Raw genomic sequence first — 27,024 nt, 5'->3', positions numbered from 1 at the left:
TTTTCAACAAAAGATGACAAAAATTGTAAGAATCTACCCATTGCTAAGGTATTAAGCACCAGTTGTTAAAAGGTATCATTTTTAGAAGGGCCCAAAATGTGTAAAGATAATTAGTTATTGCACCTGATCGCAGCTTTGATAGTTTGAAGGTCCGTGTTTGCTGTGTTCCTGTTTTGTATTGTTTTATGTTTATGGACTTTTGATCTCGAATACTGTTCGTTATCTCCCTATGTTTCATTAGTTTGAAGAATCTTATAATGAAATATATGGAGATGATAATCAGTATTCAGTCTCAAAAACCGTTAAAGAATTCTTTCGGTTCCTTTGCTCGCATGGCAGCATTAAATACAGTATGTGATTCACATTTCAGCAACATTGGCGCAGTAAACGATGCGCTAATTCATGAATAATTTAAATAATTCATTCATATATACAAAACACAGCACAGACATTTGAACCACTAATACAATTCATGATTACGCCAACAACTTCTTACCAAATGATTGCACGAAACTTTGGCAACCCAATTTATGTACACATAAAGTAAATAATGTTTGGTTACTTTAAGCCTTAGCGCTTTGAAGACCGACTGTGCTCTTTGTAGAAATAAGATCTAAGCCTATCTTAAATCTTAACAGTAATGTTCAATGTTGTAGCAATCGAGTAAGTCTATATCTGTTAATCCTTGCCTCAAGGAAGGTGACACACTGCCAACCTTAGAAACCTTTTTCTTTGACATGCCTGATGTAGATTGCGATTGACTTTCCTTTCTAGCAATTCCCATGAGCCAATATGTGAACATCTTACCCTTCCCCTGAAAGAAGAAAGACGTTATACTTCATTACTCTAATATTTAAACAGCTATGTACCTTTGACACACATATAACTATTCAGGTTGTAAAACAGAGAACGTACAAATGTTAGACAATTGAATTTATCAAACCCCGCATGAATAATCATCACAATTTGACAGTACTGATAGGATTTCTAAAGGATGTTGTCAAACACATTCTGGAAAAGGCATATAAAAGGCATCAAATAAATTAAAAAAATATGAACTTGTCGTTTCGTAGATGAGATTGCTTTATTACCCAGTATCTCTTCACTGTGTAAAAAAAAATCAACCCCAACATAAGAACCAAGGATCCATAATTTCATAAACATTATCAATCTTTCAATTCAGACTATAGTTAAGGAAAAAAAAGATGATCCCTGGTTATTCTGGTTACACCCTACCCTGTCCTTGAGATCATAAAAGAAGGAAATTCAAATCTGCATCAATTGAGAATGTATACATGTATGCAAATGAATAATATGAATTTAGCTAGCCTGTAAAACACAATCTCGATAAAATAACTGTAGCCTTTAGGAGAGTTAATCGTCTCTAGCAATAGAAACGTTAAAATAAAGATGATTTTGTTTAAATAATTCATCTTTATCAACTTTGATCATTTTTCTTCTATTCAAAAGAACAAAAAGAAAGGAAAAAATAATTGATTCTTGAAATTTACAAAAAATTGGATGTTTATCTTGACAATTTAAATAAAAAATTAATACTTTTAGTCCCCTTCTGGGAGATCGGTTCATTAAAATGAAGACAGAAATTGTGACAATTTAGGCTGATTTCTATTAGGTAACCGTGAAGTATTTCTTATTAACAGAACCCATTTTATATAGGAGAATGATTTGTCTGTAATTACTTAAAGTTTTTCTTTTATCTTATCGTGAGGAATGGTTGTATAAAAATATTGGAAAGTCTAACGTGTTGGTGTCATTGATACTTTAAATTTGGTACTTTCATTTTTATAAACCTAATTCCTTAAAGTTTTAAAATACCAACATCATATATATATGTCGTAATGTATCCTTGAAGTTTCTCATTTAATAGCACTAATATTTCGTAAGGAAAAAAGTGATAAAATCCAGTAGGTATATGAGTAAGGATTTTAAGATGTTAAATAAACCAGCAAACCTGTTATTGTAAAAACACATATTTTAGTGGAGTCAAATTTTCGTGGTTTGAGGAAAAAAATATTAGTTTGTGAAGATTTGAATTCGTGGTTGGAAAAGGTTTAGAAGTAATGTATGTGAAATTTTACATTTTGTGAAGGTAATAAATTCGTGGGTCTCTCCATACCTCGAAAACAACGAAAATTAACCCCCACGAAAATTAGTGATTTCCAAGTATTGTTAATGCAGGGGCAAACGTCACTGTCATAAATTCTTTGATATTTTTGATTTCTAATTGATGTACCGATTAATAATTTTAAAACTCTTATACCTTGATATCTATGTATCCTCTTTCAGCAATGTTATACCCTCCTAAGTCAGCCAAAGCATTTTTTGTCATCCCAGTTATATGAATCTTTCCACCTAAAAGGAAATAAGATACCATCTAGAAACGTGAGTACATAAACGTATTTAAAAAAAGAACAATGGCTGTATTTATCTTTGACACACAAGTATGACACTTTTCATGATTAAAATCAGTAGGAAAGTAGAGTGTATTCTACCACGATTATTGCTGAGATAGAACATTATTCACCAATAAATCACGAACGTCATCAAAAGATTATCAGATCAGAAGCACGTATCAAAGCTGTACAGTTCAAATGCATATTTAACTGCAGGATGAAATACTTGTTTATACCACATCGATGTGTTGTCTTTCGCAGTCTAAACACTGTAAATTGCATGAAATGCTGATGAATTTCGGTTTTTATAGCTAAGCGAGTCTGTTCCAAGGACCTTTCTACACAATTTACAGGAATTATGGATTATAGTCCTAACTAAAGCAAAAAAAAAAAAAAAAAAAAAAAAAAAAAAAAAAAAAAAAAAAAAAAAAAAAAAAAAAAAAAAAAAATAAAATTTTTGTTATTGTATATTCATTAACATCAATATAATTATATATGTTACGAACAAAGAAGAAGGTACAGTTTGGGCTTTATTTTACCATAAAAATTTAATGTTCTTAAAAAGGTATGAAATTGGCTATAACAATAGTTGAGTTGATAAATATGAGAAATCAGTAGAGACTATGACGTGAAGGAGTACCATTCTGAAAATATGACGGCATTAATTCGGTACATTTCTAAGTTTAATGCAGAAAAGCTTCAAAACGACTCATTTCTGTGCTTAATTTCATTTAGAAAATAACGCCTGCAACCGTCGCCCACTTCAATTTTCGGATATATTATGATGTAAATTGCTATGAAAAATCACATATCTCTAAACCTTGAGGGCGACGGTGGCAGAGTATGTTTTCTGAAAGAAAATTCCATGGAAAATTGGTGTCTTCTGCAACTTTTTAAGAAAATACGGGAAAATGCAGTTAATAACGTCATGCACAATAAGCATTTAAGAGGTCATATGAGAAAAACTTTTTATGTATTCCTACTCCATGGAATTCCTATGATTCAGAAAGAATGAATTTTAATTTCTTATATCACTTTCATATTTTAGAAAAATACAGGGCTTAATTTGTATTGAAAATGTACTTTGTTCTTTGTAATAAATAAAAGGCTATTTTTATGCAAAGAAAGCTTAAATCGTTTTCGTGAATGTTGCAGGATAACCTCCTTGGTCTCGAATTGTTTTATTTGAAATATAAAAGCCGAGGCGTTGGTCTCGAAATCTTGTTTGAAATTAAGGCCTCGGCTTTTATCTTTCAAACAACATTTCAAAACCAAAGAGGTTACCCTGCAACATTCACTAAAACGCGGACTTTATTTCTTAAATAAAGTAGAGTCTCCCACACCTTCTCCGTATGTTTCCATCCTGGAGGCTGTGTTGACTGTGTCGCCAAACAAACAATATCTTGGCATTGTATGTCCCACTACACCTGAAAGGGATTGTATATAAATGCTAAAGGTAAGACGAAATAACAACATTTTTATGAAGTTTCAGATAAGAGAAGATCAAGCATATTATATAGTTAAATGTAACATACAATTATTGAGGTATACCGATGCTAATGTCTTATCAAGATTCGCCATTACAATAAAAAGGGTGAAGATAACCAATAGTGATCGATCTAAAAAGGGAATAAAACAAAGACACATCCATTAAAATTCTTAAGAAAGGGTCAGGTGGTTAGGAGGAGTAAGCATGCCTGAAAACTATAGGATAAGGCGTTATTTCTTGATTTATATTTGTGTTTATTGTCGACATAGTTCATCTGTCAACACATTTAATTTTTTAGATCCTTGTTGTCATTTACCAGCGTGCAGGTAAACAAGGTAAAATATGTACATTGTACTTCACAAAGAAGAAGGTACGGTTTTAGCTTCATTGTGCCCTAAAAATTAAATGTCTTCAAAAAGCTTGTAACTGGCTTAAATATTAGTTGATTATATGACTCGGATGAATCAGGAAGAATATGGCAAGAAGTACCAATCTGGAAATATAAAGTCATTAATTTGATGCATTTCTCTATTCTAAACAGAAAAACCTCAAAATGACTTATTCTAAGGGTAGTTTTCCTTCAGAAAATAGTGCCCACAGCCGTCGCCTACTTCAATATTTGGATATGATGTGCAAAATTCTATGAAAAAACCGCATAACTCAAAATCTTTGTGGGCGATGCCTGTCGACAATTTTTATCAGTATCCCTAAAATACAATATAATAAAATGTATGACGATAAAATATACGACACGTTTCAAAGAGTTATCGCTCTTGCAATAATTTTCCCACATATAGTCACTTGAGGAAGTATTCTTCTAATATTTTTTGCATTTAAAAATGAAAGAAATTTTCACAGAATCAAGGAGACAATATCACTAAGCAATAGTATCAGTTAGATTACATTTTATCGTTTTATATTAGAGGAAAGGTCAGGTCAATTATTTTTTTCTCTGGACATTAAGAATTAAAAAAATAATATTGCCATGGTTCTGCTAATCCGATTTTTGTCTATTTTTATTTTTAAATTTTCATGATAAATTAGGTATTTTAATATGCTTACGTTATCGTTTTCTTATTTTCACATATGGTAACGTTGTCACACAGGTTTTTATCGTTAAAACACTTTTTACGGATATTTGGCTCAAATTTGTGCTTAGAATGAAAGTTTACATTATTGTACTTTATTTGAAAAACATATTAATTTGATATATTTTAAAACTTAAGTCTGTTATTATTAATTTAAATTATATTTGAAAATATCTTCAAGTCTTTGATAGTGCAAAATTTCTAAATAAATTCATTGTTGTATAAGAATTTTGAGGGGAATAAAACATTTTATACACTGCCATTCGACCAAGAATATAGTCCTTGCTAGATATTAAACTCAATTAACCAGTTTACCATTTCTATTTAAAGTTGTTCAATTGTGATAAGGCTAGAAAATATTATCTTTTGAATCTCTTACATTTAAATATGTAAGACATATATATGCTAATATTTACATTTCCAATGTCTTTGTCCGAGATAAAATTACAAATTGAAAATGTACTTTATTTCGCCATCAATGTATTGGCGCGGTTCCAAAAAAAAACACTTGCAGGGCGGGACAAACAGCTAGTCAGAAGCAGGGCTTGGAGCACGTGGATTGGCGGAATCAAAGCATGTAAATATAAGGAATAACTGTCTTATTTTTCAATTTCATGACGATGATCAATCGATTGGCTTGCCTTCGGCGTTTATGCAAATTATCACGCAAGCCAACCGACTGATCACATCATGAAATCGAAAAATAAGACAGTTATTCCTTAAATATACCTTGAATCTTTCATCTAGTCATGAACCAGACAAGAATCCCTCCTTATGAGTATGTTTAAAGGCACAGCCAATGGGATATAAATATACACTGTATATTATAATTTCGCAGGGAAATTGTGGCTGCATCTCTTTAGAGGTGGAGTGCTTCCTCATTTTCTCTTAGAAAGCCGTCGACTTAAGGATATCCGATCCTCAGCCAGGAAGGATAACTCCAAAAATTAATATTTAAAATTTGAAATGCATCAAAATGAGGCTTGAAAATGAAATTTTTTCATGCAACAATTTTCATTTTATTCATCTTTATAAGAATCAAGGGTTTTAGAAGTCTTAAAGAAAAGGTCTCATACAAGTTGACATTTGTACCCTTTAAATGGGGAAAAAATTAATACAGTTTTAGAAAAATAAGATTTTCTTGATTTCAGCCTTAGATACCGATGCTTATTAGCATGATATGAATGAAGTAGTGATTTATGTTTTGCAATGATAGCAAAAGCCCTTTACATTATGTATTATAGAATACATGACGGAAATAGAGAACAAAAAATACCACATAAGTATAAAAATCATGACAATTTCTTTGAATGCCTGGATACCTATAATTTTTTAACCTAAAATATATTTGTTGATCAATTTGCAATTAGAAAATGCATTGCTGATATTCCAATTCGCTTTTTCTGCAAAAATATTGGAGATTTGACAATTTTCCCTATATAATATGATTAACTTTAATGTTCAACTTTAAAGAAATACTGTGGATAAATTTACATAACTTTGTGGATTCAGAGATACTTTTATGAGTATTTTGAATTACTTAACTGCTAATTTTATAAACCTGAGGATCGGACTAGCTTAAGATCACGGATAAACCCATTTTGAATTCCTTTTCAACTTGCGGTTTCAGACCAGATAGAAGGAAGAGGTCTTTCTTAAAAATAATGTAAATATGATACAGGCAGAAATTAACTGATAATTTTGATTCATATTATTAATAGGGTGAATAACTGTAATCAGATGTTCATAATTTGTATATCAAATTTTAATAGGTTATTGTTGCATAAAGTGAAATGTTACACGTACGTGACCTTCATCATTATACTCAATCTAAAACAGGATTGATTAATAAAGTCACAGTTGTGGTAATGTTAAACATACATATATCGTATTACTGAGTTAAATTATGTATTAATTTGTAATGGATGGAGGGCTCAGGTGGTTTCTTATATTTATGGAGGAAAAATATGCTATAATGTTATAATGCTATACCGAGGAACTGAGAGGGGATTAAAATTGTATATAATGAAATTCTGTTACATTGTCTATATGACAGGTTTATATAATTAAAGTTTTTTTTGATAAAGATTAAAAATAGAAGACAGAACTGAACCACAAAACAAAACATGGTTATTTTTTCAATAGCGATATTTTTTTAGTAAAAGGATCTTGAGGCCAGAGTGATTTCAAAGGCTTTCGAAATCTCAAGCGATTATGTTGTTACTAGACAGCATAATTTAAAAAGAACTATTGTTCTAATGCTTAATGAACATAATATGTATTATATAATGAATATCTGAAAATATCAAATATGATTTATGTTTTGTCCATCTGATCTGATCGAGTCGCCATTTCGTTACCATTAGTTGGTCAACAAGGATGACCGGCGTAGTGTTACAAGTTGTCTCATTACTGTTAGAAACTCTGTTTCTATTTCCGGATCACTCAGTAGGTAATGTCTAATTACTTCGGAGTGCGCAAAGGCTACTGCTGGTCGTTCCTTATTAAAACGAAGATGTACTAAAGTATCGAATAACCAGAATCACGATCTTTATGATTTAAAGAAGAGGTAAATGCATTAATAAACGTCAACGGAATATGATTATACAGTAAAATAACTTTGTTATAAATTATAAACTTCACTCTTTAATTTTGGTGTAGTTTTGTTTTCTTATCACAATCAACTACGTAGTTTTAGTTATTAGGGAAGATAAAATAAACTAAAATAGAGAGACCTGCACACACTGGCCCGGTGTGTAGTCCGATCCGAACCATGATGTTTTGATCCGGTATAGCCTTCATTCTGTAGAACTGGAGCCTTGTCAATATTGACAGGGACATACTAGCAATCTCCCCACTGTGTCTATTGCCATTTTCTTTTGGCAAACCACTTACAACCATGTAAGCATCACCGATTGTTTCTACCTGTAATGATCTTAGTTTATCAAAAGGAACGTTGAAGGTTAATTGACATGGATCCTGTATTAATAATTTTCATTAAATAGTAATCTTTAAACTCATGGATTCGAATTCCTCAAAAGAAATGACTTAACTTAACAAGACGTTTTGATTACAAATAAAATTATGACGAATACCTTATAAACGTCATATCGAGAAATGATGTCATCAAATAATGTGTAAACATCATTAAGGAAATTTACAACGTCCAAAGGAGTCAGTTTAGCTGCAAGTATGGTAAACCCCACAATATCAGAAAAGAATATGGTTACAGCTTCAAACGCTTCTGGGAGAACCATTTCACCTCTCTTTAACTTATCTGCAACTAATCTTCAAAAAAAAAAAAAATAAACGTAATAGATTTATTTAATACAATAATACAGAAGTACACATATCCCACAGAAAGAGAGAGAGAGAGAAAGAGAGACAGACAGAGCAATATTGATATCATTGAACTGAGATTTGCATTCAATTTGGCTTGAATCCTATGATAGGAAGTCTTACTTTGGCAACAATTGATAGAGAAGGCGGTCTGTCTTTGTTTTTTCATCATTGAGGGCGACTGTTCTCTCCTCTACCAGATCTTCAAGGTTATTGGCATACTTCTCCAACATGTTAATCATGGAATCAATTATACTCACGCTCCTGTGTAATTACAATAAATACAGATAGGTATCTCCATCATTAGTGATGCTTCTCTCCTGTAATTATCGAAGCATTTATTTTAAAGGTAATTATTTAGGTGTATAGTGTTTTGAAAGGATATTATGAAATCAATGCTTTATGTTCGTGTAACTTCAAAGAATATTGCTTAGATTATATCATTCATATAATTGGATCACCTTAATTAAGGTATTGGTATTTTGATAATAGTCCACATACGTAAATATAAATGTATAAATTGTAAGGATTTTTACACGTTTTTGAATTCAGCAAAGGTAGATTTTCATCGAAAGGGGTCGCCCGCGTTAAGCAGTGGTTAGGGCATCTGCTCTAGAGTCGCGGAGTAAGGAATTGATCCTTACGTCACAGTTTCAATCCAATGCGGACATTGAGTTTGTTTCATGATGACATTAACTTTTCAATCGTAAACTTCCCTAACTTATCTTATTACCTGCATACGGGTTTAAATATCTCTTAGTTGATTCGATACGCATGCTCAACTTTTGTAAAATAACGCTTTGATAGATTGATCAATGACATTTTGTCCGTGTAGTGTTTTAAAATCTTTAGAATGTTTTCAGGTTTCAAATTACTGAAATGGAAGAATAGATATCAATGGTACTAAGTCTGCTTATTGTTTTCCTGAAACTGATTAAAATATGTTTCAAATTCATTAATTCTTAAGTTCTTTAATTTATGTCCTATACTTTTTCAATCTGATCAAAATAGAAACTAAATTAAATGAGTAATTAAGTGATAGGTGTGTTGGCATTTGTACTACGTCTTTCCGAGAATGATACTGTGTCAGCTGCATCTTCAATGCTGCAACTCTTGTCCTGTATTCGGTACTTATGACCATTTAGCACCGAAGGATCTATTTCCTGCCAATATCTTACACGAAAGAGAAGTTTTATTTTTTTTTTTTTTTTTTTTTTTTTTTTTTTTTTTTACAAATTTACTCTAAGATCTAAAATCTTACTCTTAACAATGAACCAACTCCTACTTTGCAAACCAAGAACTGTAACGCCCCTGACAACTGCTTTAGAAAAAAAAACCATGCTGCTGGTCAGAAGGATTTTTTTCAAAGTTAATTCACTGTATTTTAAAGTATTAATTTTCAAATAATTAAAAAAACATTCTGACCCAATAGTATCATGATTACAATATGCCGATGAATTTTTCGTCTATATATCAACTAGTTTTTATCATGATTTCAATTCTCCTTGGAGCATTCGATAATCTGAAATTCTACCTACATGAAAAACAGATTATTATATTATCCAGAAAAAGCTCATTATAGTCTTGAACATTAATTATTACTAATGATACACACAAATCACCTCATTACTGAATTCCATTGAGCAGATATATTATCCGACAGTGAAAAAAGAATAGGGTTTACTTACGCCTCAACGTTGTTTTCTCGAATGAAATTAAGAATTCTATTGAAGTCAGGTCTTTGTCGGTGGTCCTCATTTAAACACAGTCTCATTAGATTCAACATCTGAGGTTTTACATTTTCTGACTTATTGAGATCAGGCGTGTATATAATGCCATTGCAAATGTCCTGTATTATATCTACAATTACAATTACACTGAGTACCGAAAGCTTCTAAATTCTTTGAGCATTAAGTCATCTAGTCCAGTTTAGACAACTTTGATTTCAATATATGAAAAAGTATTATTTAAGGAAATATGATCCTTTTTGTAACTGTTGAGAGTACTAAAACAAAATGTAACATCATGTAACAAAAAAGTTATTAAAATTAAGATACACTTCTTCTTGATAAAGTAACCAAATTCATAAAATACAAGCAAGTAATAATGATGCCTTGTTGAATGACAACTAGTTTAAAATAGAATATTTACGAAATTTATGGGGTGGTCAAAATTTTTTTAAAATGAATTGAATCTTCAAAATTAAGAAGGAAGGAGTAGCTTTTTTACAATTGTTAAACAAAATTCTGAATAACCTTGGTAAGTCTTTCCCGCCACAGGAAATGTTCCATTTCTGTAGAATGTCTCATGTAGAATAATTCCATAGCTGTACACATCCCCAGTTTGGGTCCCATTCCTTGGCATGACGTCGTCTGATTGAAGAATTTCTGGAGAGGTCCACAATAAATCTGAAATATCAGTTACCACTTACTTATATATGCCATCCAAGATTTATATCCTAAACTTCATTTTCAGAAAAAAATGTGAGGATATGAAAAATTTATCGATCTTAAAATAAAAAAATATCTTAAAAAATACAAGTGTGTGAATATGATATTAAACATAGACACATGAAATTTTGAGCTGTGATCAGGAGCACAAGAGGACTAAGCAGCCTTGTTAACCCATAATGTACGAAATGTAAAAAAGAAACCCTATTGATCGAAAAAATACAACATAACATATATTCAAACGAAATGTTTATTTCCGTTTAAAAGGTTTGCTTGCATACACAAGTATGTGATTACTAGTTTTGATTACTGTGATTATTATTTTCATTAATATTATAATTATGAATTGTTCATTATTAATTATTATTAATTGTATAATATTAATAATAATTTAATATAATTATAATAAATTTTATGAATAACTGATTATTAATACTCATATTCCTTATTTTTCTTATTTAAGATGTGACTAAATTATTCTTTAGATAGATGAACATTATGTAACGACATCTACCATAAGGTTTTAGGTCATCCTCTTTATTTAAAGTTTAATTGCTACAAGTTATTACCAGTACCTTTGAATTCTTCCATCCTTGAAAGGTTTTTCATGTTCTTTTGTTTGAAAAAAGCAGAAACTCCATAGTCTGTGATTCTCACAGTCCATCTGTTGTCAATAATGCAGTTGGAACTTTTGAGACTACCGTGTGATCGCAGAGTGGATGAGTGTATGTACTTCATGCCCTGGAAAATATGGATAGTATCAACATGTTAAATTATAAATAATCATGATCGAGTCGTATAAAAATCGGAATAAAGAAATATTCAATGCATCTACATTACGTTTATTTTTATGCTTCATCTTTAAAAACTATCAAAAAATTATATGTTATCAAAATGATGCCGTACCATCATAAAAATTATATCTTCCTGTTCAAAGTCCAAAACGTATTTGAGATGTAACTGACGGACAACTCAAGTACGTCACGAGACATGGGTTATATTAAAGATTTTTTGAAAAGAGCATATTCAACTTCACAGAATAAGTCTAAGAGTAGAAAGGCCATATGAGGATGCCAGCTACCCAGTCAGTAAGCAAATGCCATTGATTTCACGTTCACTCTTGACGATTAGATAAAGTTTACATGAGTAAACTTAAGCGAAAAAGTAGAGCTGTTACAATCATAGTGCTGACTAAATTAATGCTAAAGAAATTAAGAAGGTAGAGCGTATACGAATTAGAAATTTTCATCACTATATTTACCATCGCTATGTCTTTTAAGATGCAAACTTTAAAGGTCCATTCTAATCTGATGTCATCATTTTCCAAAACATCCTGAAAAAAATATCCAGGTATAGATTTGATTTCACATATAAATCAAGCTGGAACATGTGTACAGATAAATTAATTTGCTCATGATTCCGTTACGTTTTAAACGTAGAGTGTAGGAAATACACTAAAGAGGGATAGTTTATGTATTAAGTCCTTTTGGAAATATCTCTCTCATATATGAAAGAAAGATATTTCAAATCAAACAGAATCTTTGAATCATAGGTCAGTGACTTTCCAACACTCAAGCATATCTCTACCAATGGTGGCATTTCAGTAGAATCCTATTAATGGTCCTTCCATGATATTTGAGTTACGTACAGTGCTAGTATACCTTAAATAAACTTTTTTAAAAAATGAATCCGTATTTCATTTTTGACAGATTATTAAAACAGAAATTTTGATTTAGTCGATTAACTATATTTTCATTAATTACATATTTTGTAGGTATCTAAACTACGAGTATGACTTTATTTAGTCAGTTTTAATTAAATTTGATCATTTACTGACAAATTTGAGTCAACAATCATCAAAATAAGTGGATCAATAAAGCAGAATATTTTAATCAATGTTTTATTGCCTCAAATACAAAGAAAAAAATCATTTTGGTAAATAGGCAGACCAATAATAAATATTTTTTCCTGTCGTAAAACACTGGAGGTCTAACATACAAATAAATCAGTACATCATGTACTTGTACATCTTTTGTTTTCAATTAGAAACGACATTAATTCTAGGATTTTATCGAGAAGTCTTATGTAGGGAATCCTATTTAATTTTTCTGGAAGATTTTCGTCAAACTTGCATGTAATGATCATGTCGTTGTCAATGGTCTAATTGTATACGAGAATGTTTATTGCAAAAACTTCAAGCTAAAACTAGAAATGTGTTTAGTTGTTTTTATTTAATATTTTATGTAACAATCAACAATTTATACGTAGACAGAATGCATGATCCATGATTAAAATATGGAAGCTTCTGGATTCAAATAATAAGATTTTACATAAACGATATGAATACCTATATAATGAAAAGCGATTCAAGAGAATGACCGATGCTTTTTTTAAAATACAATTACTATTATGTTTTGGACGGATAGAAAAAAAAATATGGGGGCAAAACGCTAAAAAAGGAACGTTGTCAATTGGGATTAAAAAAAATCAAAATTGCATTGTGAAATTATGTTAGAGACTACAAAAATAAATACCTTTACATTGATAATTGTATAGCTTTTGAATCTTTCTTTCATCAGGTCAATAAAATCTTTAACAGTCAAACCCTTTTTATGTATATCAGCAGGAACATTCCTACTTATTGATTAACAAGTGGCATAACAGTTTTTAGACTATGTGTAATATATTTATCCTAAATACAAATTACATATCCTAAATCCTAAATAAATCAAAGTAGTAAAAACAAAATCAAATTTCTGAGACAGTGCTGAAAGTTGGGGTCAAAATATACTCCAAGCATCTTTTTGATGTCGACTTCAGAGTATATGTGGGTAAAATCAGAATGTTTTTAACAAAAAATTTTTGCAAATGACCAATGATAAGGTAAGTAAATTTACGACTTCCATTTTTTATTGAAAAAAAAAACAGCTGTCAGTAATATCGAAAAGCTTTAATTTATCGTGGGGAATGGTTGTGTATGAAGTTGAAAAGTCGTAACTTTTTAAGCTGTTTATTTTGGTGAAATCTTGTTATTTCAAATGGTCCAAAAGTTCCTTGATAGTTTAAGTATCCACATCTGATTTACACCACTTCTTGAAAATAAAAACAAAACATAAAATACCGAGACTGTTTAGGAACTTTTAGTGGTATATAGCTATAATTAAAAAAAAAATCTACATCACAAAAACAATATTGTGACAGAACTGATATTTAACATCTTGGTGAAATTACAATTCCGTCTTGTATAAACCATACATTTGTGTAAAGTAATTTATTCAAATATATATCTCATGTATGTATTGTTCATAATTGATTTAAATATTCTTTATATCTGAGTTATTATAATACAACAACCATTCTAATAGTTATAATTTATTTTTACGATTAAAGTCCTTTTTTATGTATGTTGCCTGTATGACGTGTTTACATAACTCTTTATATAATTAAACGAAAATGATATCTGAAACAAAACTAAAATTAAATGTTAAAGTTACAACTAGAATGCTTAAAATACATCTACACCCCTACTAATGTGTTCGGAACCTTTTTTTCAGTTATAAAACACGATGAGTTCAGAGTAGCTCTGGCAGTGGCTCTGGCGAGAGTTAGCGAGACTACAGCAATATAGGATAAACAAGAGCAAAGCTCGTTGCAAAGCAACGAGTAGGTCTTCCGTCCTGTTTGACCGGAAGTAGCTTTCATTTTTAACTAAAATGAGAAATAACGTCCAAAAATGCTTTGAATCCTTTAAAGCTATGTTGATTTATGCAAAAATAAGCCATTTTTTGCTACTTCCGGTTTGATCGGAAGTGATGACGACGCACGAAAAATTAATTTTTAAGCTCCCAAAAACTTGTCAAAAACGGCAAAAATATGCGTTTTCCGACTACTTCCGGTTTGGCCGGAAGTGACGACGCTGGACGTATTTTGCCGATTCCATTAGATTAAGCTTGACAATTTCAACAACTTTGCTTCTTTGATGTATAACAAAATCTCAATGCTTTTTGAGATATCTGGAAAAAAATTTTGGCCCCTCTAGATCCCATAATTTAGGGGCCAGCCCTTTTTCCGACATCTCATTTGAAAGATCTACTAATTTTGCACAAATTATGTTCTATATATTTTAGCAAAATATTTTTAGTTTAGAAGATAAAAGGCAAAATATGAGTTATTTTTGGTTCTTTTAAGCGTTCTAATTTTTGACCCCTATATAGCGCCATTTTGAATAGAGAAATCGAAAAACAAAAACCGATGTGCACAATTTCAATCCTTCTATTATCTAAAATCAGTAGAATTTCTGCTCCAGCTTTAGCCGTCTCTGAGCCTTTGTCTGGAAACGAAAGCCTGTAAATTTTCGTTTAAAGGGAAATAACTCAAAACCGGAAGTGACTTTTTGAAATTTTAGCCAGCATTTTGATAAAGTTTATAAACGTCTATAACCTCTGAAAAATTGAGCGAAATCCGTTGAGAAATGAGTGAGATATTCTCTAGGAAGCAGAAGAAAAAAAAGAATAATCTTTACCAACAGAATCAGTAGAAGGTCTTCCGTTGGAAACGGAAGACCTTAATTATTCACAGAAATGTGGCTAGGAAGTGACTAGCAAAACAAAAAAATTATGTTGCGTTTCAGTTTTCACCACCCTATTATATCTGTAGAAATTTACTTCAATCGACCTCTCGTGAATCAATTCAAACTTAAATAAGTATTCTCTATGGTGCAATTTTCTGCAGTCATGAATTAAAATTTCTTTTTGGAAAAGTATTTTTGCATGAGAATCGGGACTATATTTTTTGGCGTCGGATTAGCAAATGAGGCACCAACATGACTTTAAAGCTGAACATTTCTCATAAATAGGCACCGTTAGACGGGTATATAAACCGCTCAATATCGTTACACCCGATTGCACACTCGAAACTCGTGGCAGACATGTATTGCTCATAACGTGCATGTTTTAGATTTTTTGCGTTTATTCCATGTTTTTATGTGCATTTTCTGTCTGTAAATAATTTATTCACCTGTATTTTTCATGATACTTTTTCCTGTTCTGGAAAAAATACGTAAAATTTGATTTCATCGCGACAAAGTAGCACGGCAGTGTAAGATGTACGTCTACACTCGATGGATCTCTACAGCGAAATACCTTGAACTGATAAGCGATCTGCTCCTTATATTGGGGTTGTAGGGAGAGCGTTGAAGAAGGGGAAATATGGCGGACGATGCCTTTTTACGAGTAGTGTTCAGCTTTAACCGACAAATCAGCTGAATGAGAATTGCATTATGGGTTACTACGAATTTTACGCTTGAAAAAAGGAAAATCTTACGGTGATCAGAGAGGCACAAGACCATTTTTCCATCCATTTCGTAAATGAAAAGCATTAATTTTTTTAATTCTATTATTTTCATGCTCACAATGACAAACAATTCATTTGTGAAATAAAAAGTCTTAGGTTTCTCAAAGTCATATTGCAAAGCGATTTGCGTCTGTATTAATTCCTTTGTTGTACTATCGGTGAATACAAGTGTCAGGTGGATTCCCTGGCCAAAACACGTGATCACGAGTATATAGATGTGAAAAAAATGTTTTTTCTATTTAAATGCATGAGAGATGTGCTCGTTTTCCTTATCCTTGAAGCACTGGTGTTCTGAACTTGACACAAACTACATTTTATTAAGCATATTTTTTCTAGTTAAAAACAAATTAAAAACACCCTTGACATCTTTCAGAGTTTCTAATCTTTGTACTTTGTTAATAAGAACATTTTTTTTTATTTTACACTCCATTGACATGATCTTAGATTGGCCAGAACCACGTGTTCGAAGTAAAAGTATTTGGCGTAAACGTTGCTATTCATTCAACGATTGCATGGTCAGTTACTCGTGGTAAGATCTTCTGTGCGCATTAATAACAATAGCCATATAAGGCAAACAAAGGTTTCTCAGTGTAGACATTACAAATTTTTTAACCTGCGTATCGGGTGAGCTCTATAATTTTCGCCGTAATTTATGATAAGATATACCCCCTTTTTAACCACTCTTTTTTGTTGAAAATCATGAAAGTCTTTCAGAAATGTCTTGAAAAACATTTTTTACAAGACATGTTTTCAAAAGTATAGCAATTTCCTGTTTACTGCCATATATAAAACCGGTTCTACACTATAACCTTTGAATGGGACAACCTACACCACGTGTCTTGAATTTAAATTACAATAACATTAGTAGAGGTGATCTAGGTTTCTGATGCTCTTATAATCAGATGGTATTCACCTGTAGACTCCCTTTAGTACCGTATAAAAACAGACAACAGATGTGCGGGGAGTCAATACAAGCTCCAAGAAAAGGATTCACATTTGGATGGATAAAGTCACGCATCTGAAAACAAAAACAAACTAAAACTAGATAAGTTTTTAAAAAAAAACTTTTTGCAGCTTTAAGAATTTTATTTTTGTAAATGTATAGGCATATGCTGATTTGATTTTATTATGTAAAAATTCATAAATAGATTGGACACACATAGCCTATATAAGCCCTCTCCACAAAATGTATGCTTGAGGAATATATTCATTATGTTGTTATACAGCTCACGTTACCTCTCTAAGTTCCACCAGATCTAATCGTGAAAGTTGGATCGTCAATAGTGGACTTTTTTTAAGAGCCACTATTTGACCATTGTATTCTGCAGTCAGTGTAAAATTAGGATTATCTGTACCATTGCTTCCGCTTCCCGTTTCTCCGAAAGATGTAGCACTTTTACTTAACTGGAATATATGATAAAAGATTATTTTTTTAGAGAATGAAAAACGTGAATGACGTATATATGGAACAATTGGAATATTGAATCATACTGTAAAACTGCCTCCTTGACACGAAATGTTTAAGGAATCACTGTTTAGTTAGTATAGTATGCCAGGGCATCAACGCTAGTGGGAAACATGGGATAATTTGCATAACGGGCGAAGCAGTTCTAATGGTTCAAGTTCAAGAACTACATATATTTTCATTCAATACTGAGTATACTTTAAATTTTCCAATTATTACAAAAAAATGTATAGGTCACCATATTATTAAAGATGGGAGACATAAATAAACAGAAGTATATGTCAACAAAAAAATCGCACATTTTTTGTAAACAGTATTACGAAAAATATCTAAAAACTGATTAAAATGCATAATTCTGATGCCGAATATTCCTTAATACTTCCCAGTTATAAGATTCTTTTGAATTGTGAATATCAGGGAAACTATTTTACATTAGAAGTACAATAAAGCAAATGCTGAATGAAGAGACCTGAGGAGTTATTGCACTTGTCAACTTTTTTAAAGATTGAATAATTGATTAAATAAAAAATATGCATTTTTTTTTAGTTTTTCCATTTAACAATATTTATCAGTACATCTATTGAAAAGCATTCCTCTAAAAGATATTGTTCTATTAGGTGTGAATTTACCAAATAACAGTTTTTGCAAAAACCTACGACATCATAGGAGGGTGGAATTACCTTAACTTGACTTTTTTATTTCATCGACCCCTTTATCTTGCCTGACTCCCTTATTTTGTCCGACTTCTTTATATTACCTGACTTCCTATTCCCCTTTTGCTGATTTTCATTCCAATTTCAGAAAAGTCAACTTTCCATGCCATCTTTAGAATCTGCATTTCATACTGCTTCTTCCTGTTGAGAGATCAAATTAAGACGTTTACGTTTTACCAAATAATCTTTACTTGTAATGATAACAATGAAATTATTTCGTTTCAATAAGGTGAAGTTAAAGCTATCTGCAAATTAGTTTACCAAAACTAAATATTTCTTGAAATTTTACTTTCGTTTTTGACACTGATCTTACATAAATCATGTTCTCAACTCATACATAAATAGAAACTTCTGTGTACATGTATATAGTATTTTCGCAAAAAATAGAAGAAAATACCTTGTTGATATTCTCATCCACTAATATTAATCTAAAAAGGATTATCGAAAATTCTACAAAGTATCATGGTAGATTCAATTCAATTCACAATAGAGGCATGTGACAATCAACTACCATTTTTAGATTTTCTTATTTAGGATTTTACCAACATAATTACAAATGTAAGAAGAATATGGAAAAAAAAACACGAACAGTATTCAATATAAAAGTCCATAAAACAATACAAAATAGGAGAAGAGCAGACACGGACCTCCGAAACATCAGAGGTGGGATCAGGTGCCATGGGGGAGTGAGCATCCCCTGCTAACCGGTCACACACGCCGTGCGCTCCTTGTCATGATCGGGAAATAACGGATGAAAAAAGTCAGTCAGCATTTTACTTAATGATAAATTGTATTTGCTGATAAGGTCATTGTATCGACCATAGACCTTGCGAAATGATGACTTTAAACGAGACTGCTGATATTCTTGTTTCATCAACTTGCTTGTCAATAATTTACCTCGTTTTAGAAATTGTTCATACGTAGAGCATGCTATTGAATCAACTAAAATATATATACTCCGTACGCAGGTGATGAAGGTATATTGCTGCATAAGTAAGGAAAGTTGACGATATAAAAGTCATCACGTTTATCATATAACCTTTTTTCAAGTAAAATATCCAAGTATGAAACAGATGTGTCAGATTCTGTGGTATCTTTTATCTCAAACAATGAATTTACAGCAGGAGTCATACACCCAATCTAAAGACGATTCATACCAGGGCCACATTTGCAGCAAATAATTTTAAATTCGTTAAGGAGTAAGGTATCGTAAGTTAGTTATACATAACATACGTAAACCTCATGATGCCGATTCTGCGAAGTACAGGGTGTAGTCTTTTGCAAAATTATTAATATTGGCATTGTTCGGTTCTCTGAAAAAGCTCTTGGTTTCTCTGTATTTGGACAAAAGGTCATTTATTTAAAGTTTAATGGCAGGTAAATGTTCTTTCATACAGTTTGATTTATACGTAAATAAGATATACAGTAACAATGAACGAGTAAAAAAGGATACTAGTAGTTATAATAATAACTTTCTAGATAACGTTTTACCTGATAGTGAAAATAGCAATCAGAAAGCTGATTATTATAAACACAGCAACGGAGACAGCGACGACAATATCTATCGTTTGATCTACAATGAAATATGGAGATAAAGAATAGTAATGAAGCTTATTAAATGTCCATTGTCCATTGAAACAATACAAGTAAACTCGGACCACATCATTATCATTGCAAGACCTTGGAAGAAATCAATCTCATTTCAGTGATAATGAAAGCTTTGGCTTTCAATCATTAAAATTATCTGCAAATTTGAAATACTAGTATAAGCAAAGGAAAACACAGTAATTGAGCAATTAAATAAAAATGACAGAGCATTACCTTTCACTGGCGGTGGACAAAGCTCGTTAGAGAATCCACATACGGGGGAACTAAGAGGAGGGTTTCCGTCAGCGGTTAACCATAAAGGGTCCTCCCATAACGTGAACATCTAAACAACACCATTTAAACATAGCCTTACTAAAATAAAATCATGCTAAATTATCTCAAAATAAAACTTTATAAACTTGGAGAGAGAGAGAGAGAGAGAGAGAAAAGAGAGAGAGATTTTGAATAAAAATAAACGGTACGTTTGAATCCGTTTTGTAAGTTTCAACGATGGCAAAGATTCTCTGATTATCGCCTTCTAGTTTTAGGTCCTCAATCCAAAATAAGGGCTGCTTGTCTCCATTGCCGTCGAAATAAATAAGCCCACTTGTTCCTTAATGTAAAAACATCATCATAAGATGCAGCATTTGATAAAAGTGCTTGGTGAATAATATAAAAAAATGCTGAACAAAAATAAAGATAATGCAAATTAGAATCTCCTTTTGACAGAAAATTAGCTTGCAAAAGATGTATTTATTCAAAAATTTCACATTTACTTTTCTAAGCTGAGTTTCTGTAGTTCTGACTAATGCAAGTTAGGTGTAAATTCTAATATACCAATGACGTACCACTGTAGGTCAAGTTATGAGTAAATTCGAACATCCCAACGCCGTTTCTGTGATCGAGTCCGTTATTATGACAATGATCCCACCAGAGAACGGCGAGGTACATAGAATCGTGTAAAGCAGCTGCCGCAGGAGGTGGCTGAAAATAAAATAGTCGTTTGCAAACTACGTTCAACTAAAGTTTAATGGCAGCACTTCAAACTTTCAAATAATCAAAAATGGGTAAAAATCACACAATAATTTTTTCATCGAGTGCCGTAGAGTCATTCCAAGGTGGCTCCGCCATACGCTGTGGAATCGTTCTCATTAATTCCAAATGTTGAGCCTTGCTTCTTTCGTCGAACCACCGGGCTGTACTGAACTATCAAAGGTTAACGGAATATGGTTTTCAAATAAAAAAATAATAATCAAAGCAATATACATTATTTAACGATTCTTTTTGTAACTCTTTAATATGATAATAATTTGATTTTGGATAATTCCTTGAGAAATATGGGTCCCACTTAAATTAAGGCGTGAAGCACTTAAGGACAGACGAGACGTTCCTTAATAATAGATAAATTTTTCTAAGAGTTTGTCATTGAAGTATTGCTACTTAAACATGTTTACTCACAAAAAATTAATATATTTTTTTCTTATATAGATATAACTTTCATGTAAATCTTTAAAAATTGCAATTGTATTTTTCATACATTACAAAGCCAGATTTTTGCTTAACCATTAAATCTTGATAAAAATTGCAATTGTATGCCTGCTTAACCATTCAGAATATTTTATTTTATTTTATTTTGAAAAACTTCAAATATTGAGTAACTGAAACTACTACTCACATGTATTACATGTCGAAAAGCCTCTCTGGAAATGGCGTCATTGGAGTCATTATTAAACCACGTTCTATATCTGTACAGATCATCATTGGCTACAAAATTGGGATCTATGAAAACGTAGTCACCATTCGTCATCTGGGAAGCATGTGCTTGTATCATAATTCTTCGGAAATTGTTGTCCCGAGCGCACATGAATACAACTAGAAAGATATAATTTAAGTTTTTTTATTTGATGTTCTTTAAAAAATAAATATCAAATATATTTTCAAGAAATAATCTTACTTCTTGCAGATGTCTTAATATTAAAAAGATAATTATCAATTTCGCTTATCGAAGGATTCTCTGTGAAACGCTGATGAAAAGCAATGGTTATCTTGTTTTCAGCAGCTTTGGAGAGAAAAGCGTTCATCGCACTCAAACATAAATCTACAAAAAAAAAATAATCTAAATTACAAAAGGATAAAATAATGATTCTTGTAAAACTCGTAATTTTGATACATAGATTTTAAGGCAATATATTCCCCATTACCGGGTATTAACAAAAGTATAAAATCAGTATTTGGGCATTTAGAATGAATAAATTTAAAGGAATTGTTTCCATGTACATGAAGAATAAGGAAAGGAGAAAAGGAGCCTCCAATTATACATATGTATGTACATGTACAAGGTCACTTATAGATTAACAGGTAGTTAAAAGAAAATCTTACTAAAATTTATTTTTGAGATATTTTTAAGGGGAAAATCATAATTGGTCACTTACTGTAGGATGTTTCGATAAGGACCGCTGTTTTCCGCCAATTGAATTTGGTATACAGTGCTATTGTAGCCAATCCAACCTTATTAAATGTGGTCCGCAGGCGCACGAACGTTTTAAAGATATCTTTCTTGCTAAATGTTGGATCAGTTGTCCCCCAGCTAATATGAGGGATATTGTAATATGGGGTCACGTAGGCAGGTCCCATGTTTCCTTTAAAGATATTTTCACAAATAACATAAATTATTCAAACTTTTTTACTTTTATTTTTCATGCAAAGAAAATTTTTACTGTATAAAAGCATCAGTGTTGATGTAATAGTACAAGTTGACTAGGCTTAGTTTTAGTGGATATCAAATGGATAAAAGGTAAAATATTAAAAATTGACATTAGGTGGTAACGTTCTTGAAACCATAAACTTTTACCTAAATATCGTACTACATTGACTGATATCAACCTTTGAACCAAGAAAGTTGTATATAATAAAGTTAAATGATATACAGTAACAGGGATAAATTTATCAACATACGCGTTGACGATGGATGTCCTAGCAGAAGGTCGATTTTGTCTTCAGTGATCATTTGTACCACTTCTCCCGCGGTACGAGACTTGTCGTCCACGAAACGTGAAGTCACACTGAGAAAAAAAACAACATAAAATGGCATAAAATAACAGCCATTGACACTTTGTCAGAATGGATTAAATGTATCAGATCTAAGTTACGATCGCGTGATAAAATCACGTAGTAAACGATTCATGGGGCAATATGAAAACCATCTATCTTTCTGTATTCAACAATCTAGAAGTGAAAAAAGAATTAGATAGATTACATGATCAGTATGTACTGGTCCCTGCTAACAAAGCAGGTAACAACATTGTCTTCGTTTGTAAGGCTCATTATATAAATTGTATTTAGAAGAACTTGCATTTAATTCTACAAGTGGTAATCCAACTTATACTCATAGCTCCCTTTCTAAAGAAGAAATTCTTCAAAATCAAAATGAATTTTAACTACCATATCTATATTGGATTCCGAAACTTCATAAGAATAATTACAAACAAAGATACATAGCGGGTTCCTGTAAATGTTCAACGAAGCCTCTTTCTTTACTCCTCGCTAAGATATTAACTTATTAACAGTAGTGAATGAGAAATTTCAAGAGTACTGTGCAACAATATATTCAAGAAGTGGTGTAAATCAGATGTGGATACTTAAAAATTCCAAAGAACTTTTGGACAATTTGAAAACACAAGGTTTTACCAAAATGAACAGCTTAAAAACTTTCAACTTTTTAACTTTATACACAACCATTCCCCATGATAAATTAAAGTTGAAGGCGTTTTGATATCACTGACAGCTGCTTTTTCAATAAAAATAGAACTAAAAATTTACTTACCTTGTCAGTGATCATTTGCAAAATTATTTTGTTAAAAAACATTCTGATTGTACACAAAAAATACACTGAGGTTTAATCAAAAAGATGCCTGAGTTTCTGATTGACAATATCTTTGTGGTTTTTGGAGACCAGGTCTTCCAACAATCTGTTGGAATTCCTATGGGTACCAATTGCGCCCCGTTATTGGCAGACCTATTTTTGTATTCATATGAAGCAGAGTTTGTCCAAAATCTTATACGTGAAAAGAACAAAACACTTGCTGTGGCCTTCAACTCGACATTTAGATATATCGACGACGTATTGTCAATTAACAATGGTTATTTCCATTCTTATGCTGATACGACATATCCCGGTAAGTTTGAGATAAAAAATATAACAGAGTCCGAGACATCTGTTTCATATCTGATTATTTAAATTGAAAAAGACGTTAATGGTAATCTAACAGCCAAGCTCTCAGATAAACATGATGACTTTAACTTTTCAATCGTCAGCTTCCCTTACTTATGCAGCAACATACCTTCATCACCTGCATACGGAGTTTATATCTCTCAGTTGATTAGATACGCAAGAGCATGCTCTACGTATGAACAATTTCTAAAACAATTTGAACAATTTCTAAAACGATTTCTAAAAACATTATTGACAAACAATTTGATGAAACAAGAATATCAGCAGTCACGTTTAAAGTAATAATTTCGTAAGTTCTCTGGTCGATACAATGACCTTGTCAGCAATTACAATTTATTATTGAGTCAAATTTCATACTAATTGTTAGCTATTTACACACTGAAATGACGACGGATTTTTCTGCTATTTCCCCATCATGACAATGAGCACAAAGCGGGTGTGACCGGTCGGCAGGGAATTCTCCATACTCCATGGCACCTGATCCCACCTCTGATGTATCAGAGGTTCATGTTTGCTCTGCACCTATTTTGTATTGTTTGATGGACTTTGATCTTTAATACTCTTCGTTATCTCCATATATTTCATTTAAGTTTAAAGGTCAATATTAAAGTTGGAAATACAAAATTTAAGTAGAAAATCCAGGACTAAAGTTGTAATTACAACAATAAAGTTCGAAAAGCGAAGATTAAAGTTCGTTTCTCCGAAGCCAGCTGCTTTTACGATGGAATTTCAAGCTTAAAAGTTGGAAACTTCTGGATCAGAGTTGTAATACTAACATTAAGTTTGGAAAGGGCAAATATAAATTTCAAAATTGGAATTTACACGCACCACTGAAATTCTAAAGGTAGGATCAGGTTCATAGAAGGAGAAAGCATTCCCTGTTGACTTGGGTTGTTCATGATAGTTTCACAAATCATGAAACAATTTTAACCATATAAAATGTGTTTGAAATTGATATCGTTAATTACGGAACTTTGTCGTAAGAGGCACAGGACACCTATATACTTGGGTATAAATGCAGCTTTCAGAACATTATTTGGATATTTCAGACTTTTTTGTAACATGTAAAATGGATAAATGAGAATTTCGACGGATAAAACTTTAACAATTATTATCAATTGTATAGATGTCAATTATTAAGTTTGCAGCTAAAAGAAGCATTTCTCTATGAATAGGAAAAATATGCATTAATGACAAGTGAAAAAGTACAACAATACACCGGGCATATTTATTTCAGACTTTAAAATTTAATTTAAAAACGTCTTCTGGGAATGAAAAGTGGTACTAGAATCCAGTGTCACAAAAATAATTACCTCAAACTTTTACATGTGACCTGACCATTTTTTTTATTTTACAAAAGCTTGAAGCAGAACTTTCCTAAGAATAAGGAATGCAAGCTTTTGACATAGACAAAAATTACGTTCTAAAGTGTGTGGGGTCGTGTTTAACTTTTGTATCTTTGTTGGTAAGGACGACAGAGAAAACTTTAGACTGATCGATCGGGACTTCAGAAAAATGTGTCTTTATTATAAAAAAAAACTTGAAAATAACTCATTATACCTAATTTTCAACCATTAATTCTTTATGAATCACACATAACTTCCAATGTATATCCTTTTTACTATTATTTCATATATCTGTTTACACGATTTCTCGTCCTATTTCATTTTCACTCAGCGAACATTTGAGCAAAAACCATGAGGACATTTACTGAGTATTTAACCAGTGATATTTGTATCATACAAAAATGCCATAATTTAGCATATACTATGTTTTGCATGTCTCCAATAAATTCTAAGACTTGAAATAAATCTTACATACAAATATTTGACAAATCGTTATCTCGAGAAAAGAAGTACAGTGTAGATGGTAGTTGTTCCTTAAATGCATTGGCATGCACACTGAAGTCAATGTAAATTACATCGTATAAAAGTATCAATTAAAGAGTTCGTCTATTGTAGTTTTCACACAGCACAACCACAATACCTCACTTAAATTTGATTTTCTAAACATGCTACAATCTTACTAGCTTTTGCAAGTTTCCAATCTACGAGAGATTCAATGTATACATGTTACAGTAAATGTGTGAAATCAGGAATTTCACGTTTTTCCTAAACTGTTCAGTAAACATGTATTTACTGACTGTTTTAGGAAATACGTGTAATTACTGAATTGCTAGGAAATTCGTGTATTTACTAAAAATTTAAGCCACTTTACACCTTTTTACTGAACTTGCCAGGATGACTGTACACATAAAATATTCAAGGAGTGTACAAATACTAGGTTTTTTTTTTAAATTGCACTCTCTAAGACTTTTCCTACAGAGCTAACACTCGTCATTTTAAGTCAAGTTAATTTCTGATTCTTGACAAAACTCAGTGCACTTTCTATTTAAAATTCCCTTTAAGGGGGAATTCGTTAAACTAAGGTTATGTCATTAAGATTTTGACAATAATTTCATTATATTATATGCGTTTCATGAAATTTTTGGGGCATTTTTCCAGAGACAATATAAACTAAGAATTGTTTGATCCGAAATTCAGATGCTTCAGGGTTTTAAATTTGCTGTTAAAAATGCAGAGTAGCATACTATGAGTCTGTAATACGTGTGGAAAAAAAGTTCGCAAGCAATTTTAGTTTTTTAAATTAAAAAAATTAGGGGGGAAAATGAATAATTTTGCATTTTTCTGATAACGTACCATTTAGTTAGAGTATCCTTTGGAAAAGAAAATAACCGATTTAAGAAAATAAAAGTAGCACATCAGTTTGTATCTTATTTTTGTGTCATTTTGACCAAATAGTTATTTGCACTCTCATACTTTCACATACTTAGAACTTGCATGTCAGTAGGGGCATCCTTTTTAACCCTGACACATATAATGGATGATTTTATCTG

The 27,024-nt window shown here is 31.6% G+C and overlaps 1 protein-coding gene across 1 annotated transcript in view; it reads right to left on the bottom strand.

Annotated features, from left to right (window-relative positions):
* Positions 1 to 539: 539 nt before the first annotated feature.
* The window catches only part of LOC134271549 (atrial natriuretic peptide receptor 2-like), a 31,383-nt gene continuing 4,898 nt past the window's right edge, over positions 540 to 27,024 (bottom strand). The window contains exons 2-23 of the mRNA XM_062753756.1: positions 22,853 to 22,959; positions 22,330 to 22,536; positions 21,852 to 21,995; positions 21,573 to 21,769; positions 20,978 to 21,103; positions 20,746 to 20,881; positions 20,380 to 20,510; positions 20,171 to 20,240; positions 19,802 to 19,883; positions 18,355 to 18,451; positions 17,369 to 17,536; positions 17,046 to 17,150; positions 12,042 to 12,113; positions 11,356 to 11,521; positions 10,623 to 10,738; positions 10,019 to 10,194; positions 8,454 to 8,594; positions 8,087 to 8,279; positions 7,727 to 7,916; positions 3,758 to 3,841; positions 2,282 to 2,373; positions 540 to 814 (exon numbers count right to left, since the gene is read on the bottom strand). Of these exons, the coding sequence (XP_062609740.1) occupies positions 632 to 814; positions 2,282 to 2,373; positions 3,758 to 3,841; positions 7,727 to 7,916; positions 8,087 to 8,279; positions 8,454 to 8,594; positions 10,019 to 10,194; positions 10,623 to 10,738; positions 11,356 to 11,521; positions 12,042 to 12,113; positions 17,046 to 17,150; positions 17,369 to 17,536; positions 18,355 to 18,451; positions 19,802 to 19,883; positions 20,171 to 20,240; positions 20,380 to 20,510; positions 20,746 to 20,881; positions 20,978 to 21,103; positions 21,573 to 21,769; positions 21,852 to 21,995; positions 22,330 to 22,536; positions 22,853 to 22,959 (2,983 nt within the window). The 3' untranslated portion in view covers positions 540 to 631. The remainder of the gene's footprint in view (positions 815 to 2,281; positions 2,374 to 3,757; positions 3,842 to 7,726; positions 7,917 to 8,086; positions 8,280 to 8,453; positions 8,595 to 10,018; positions 10,195 to 10,622; positions 10,739 to 11,355; positions 11,522 to 12,041; positions 12,114 to 17,045; positions 17,151 to 17,368; positions 17,537 to 18,354; positions 18,452 to 19,801; positions 19,884 to 20,170; positions 20,241 to 20,379; positions 20,511 to 20,745; positions 20,882 to 20,977; positions 21,104 to 21,572; positions 21,770 to 21,851; positions 21,996 to 22,329; positions 22,537 to 22,852; positions 22,960 to 27,024) is intronic.

The sequence above is a fragment of the Saccostrea cucullata genome, unplaced genomic scaffold, assembly GCF_032062105.1.
Source record: "Saccostrea cucullata isolate Sc308-1 unplaced genomic scaffold, CSIRO_AGI_Scuc_v1 ctg215, whole genome shotgun sequence".
Classification (NCBI taxonomy): Eukaryota; Metazoa; Mollusca; class Bivalvia; order Ostreida; family Ostreidae; genus Saccostrea; species Saccostrea cuccullata.
The sequence above is the reverse complement of the archived record's forward strand: the minus strand, read 5'-3'. Positions and strand labels throughout refer to the sequence as shown.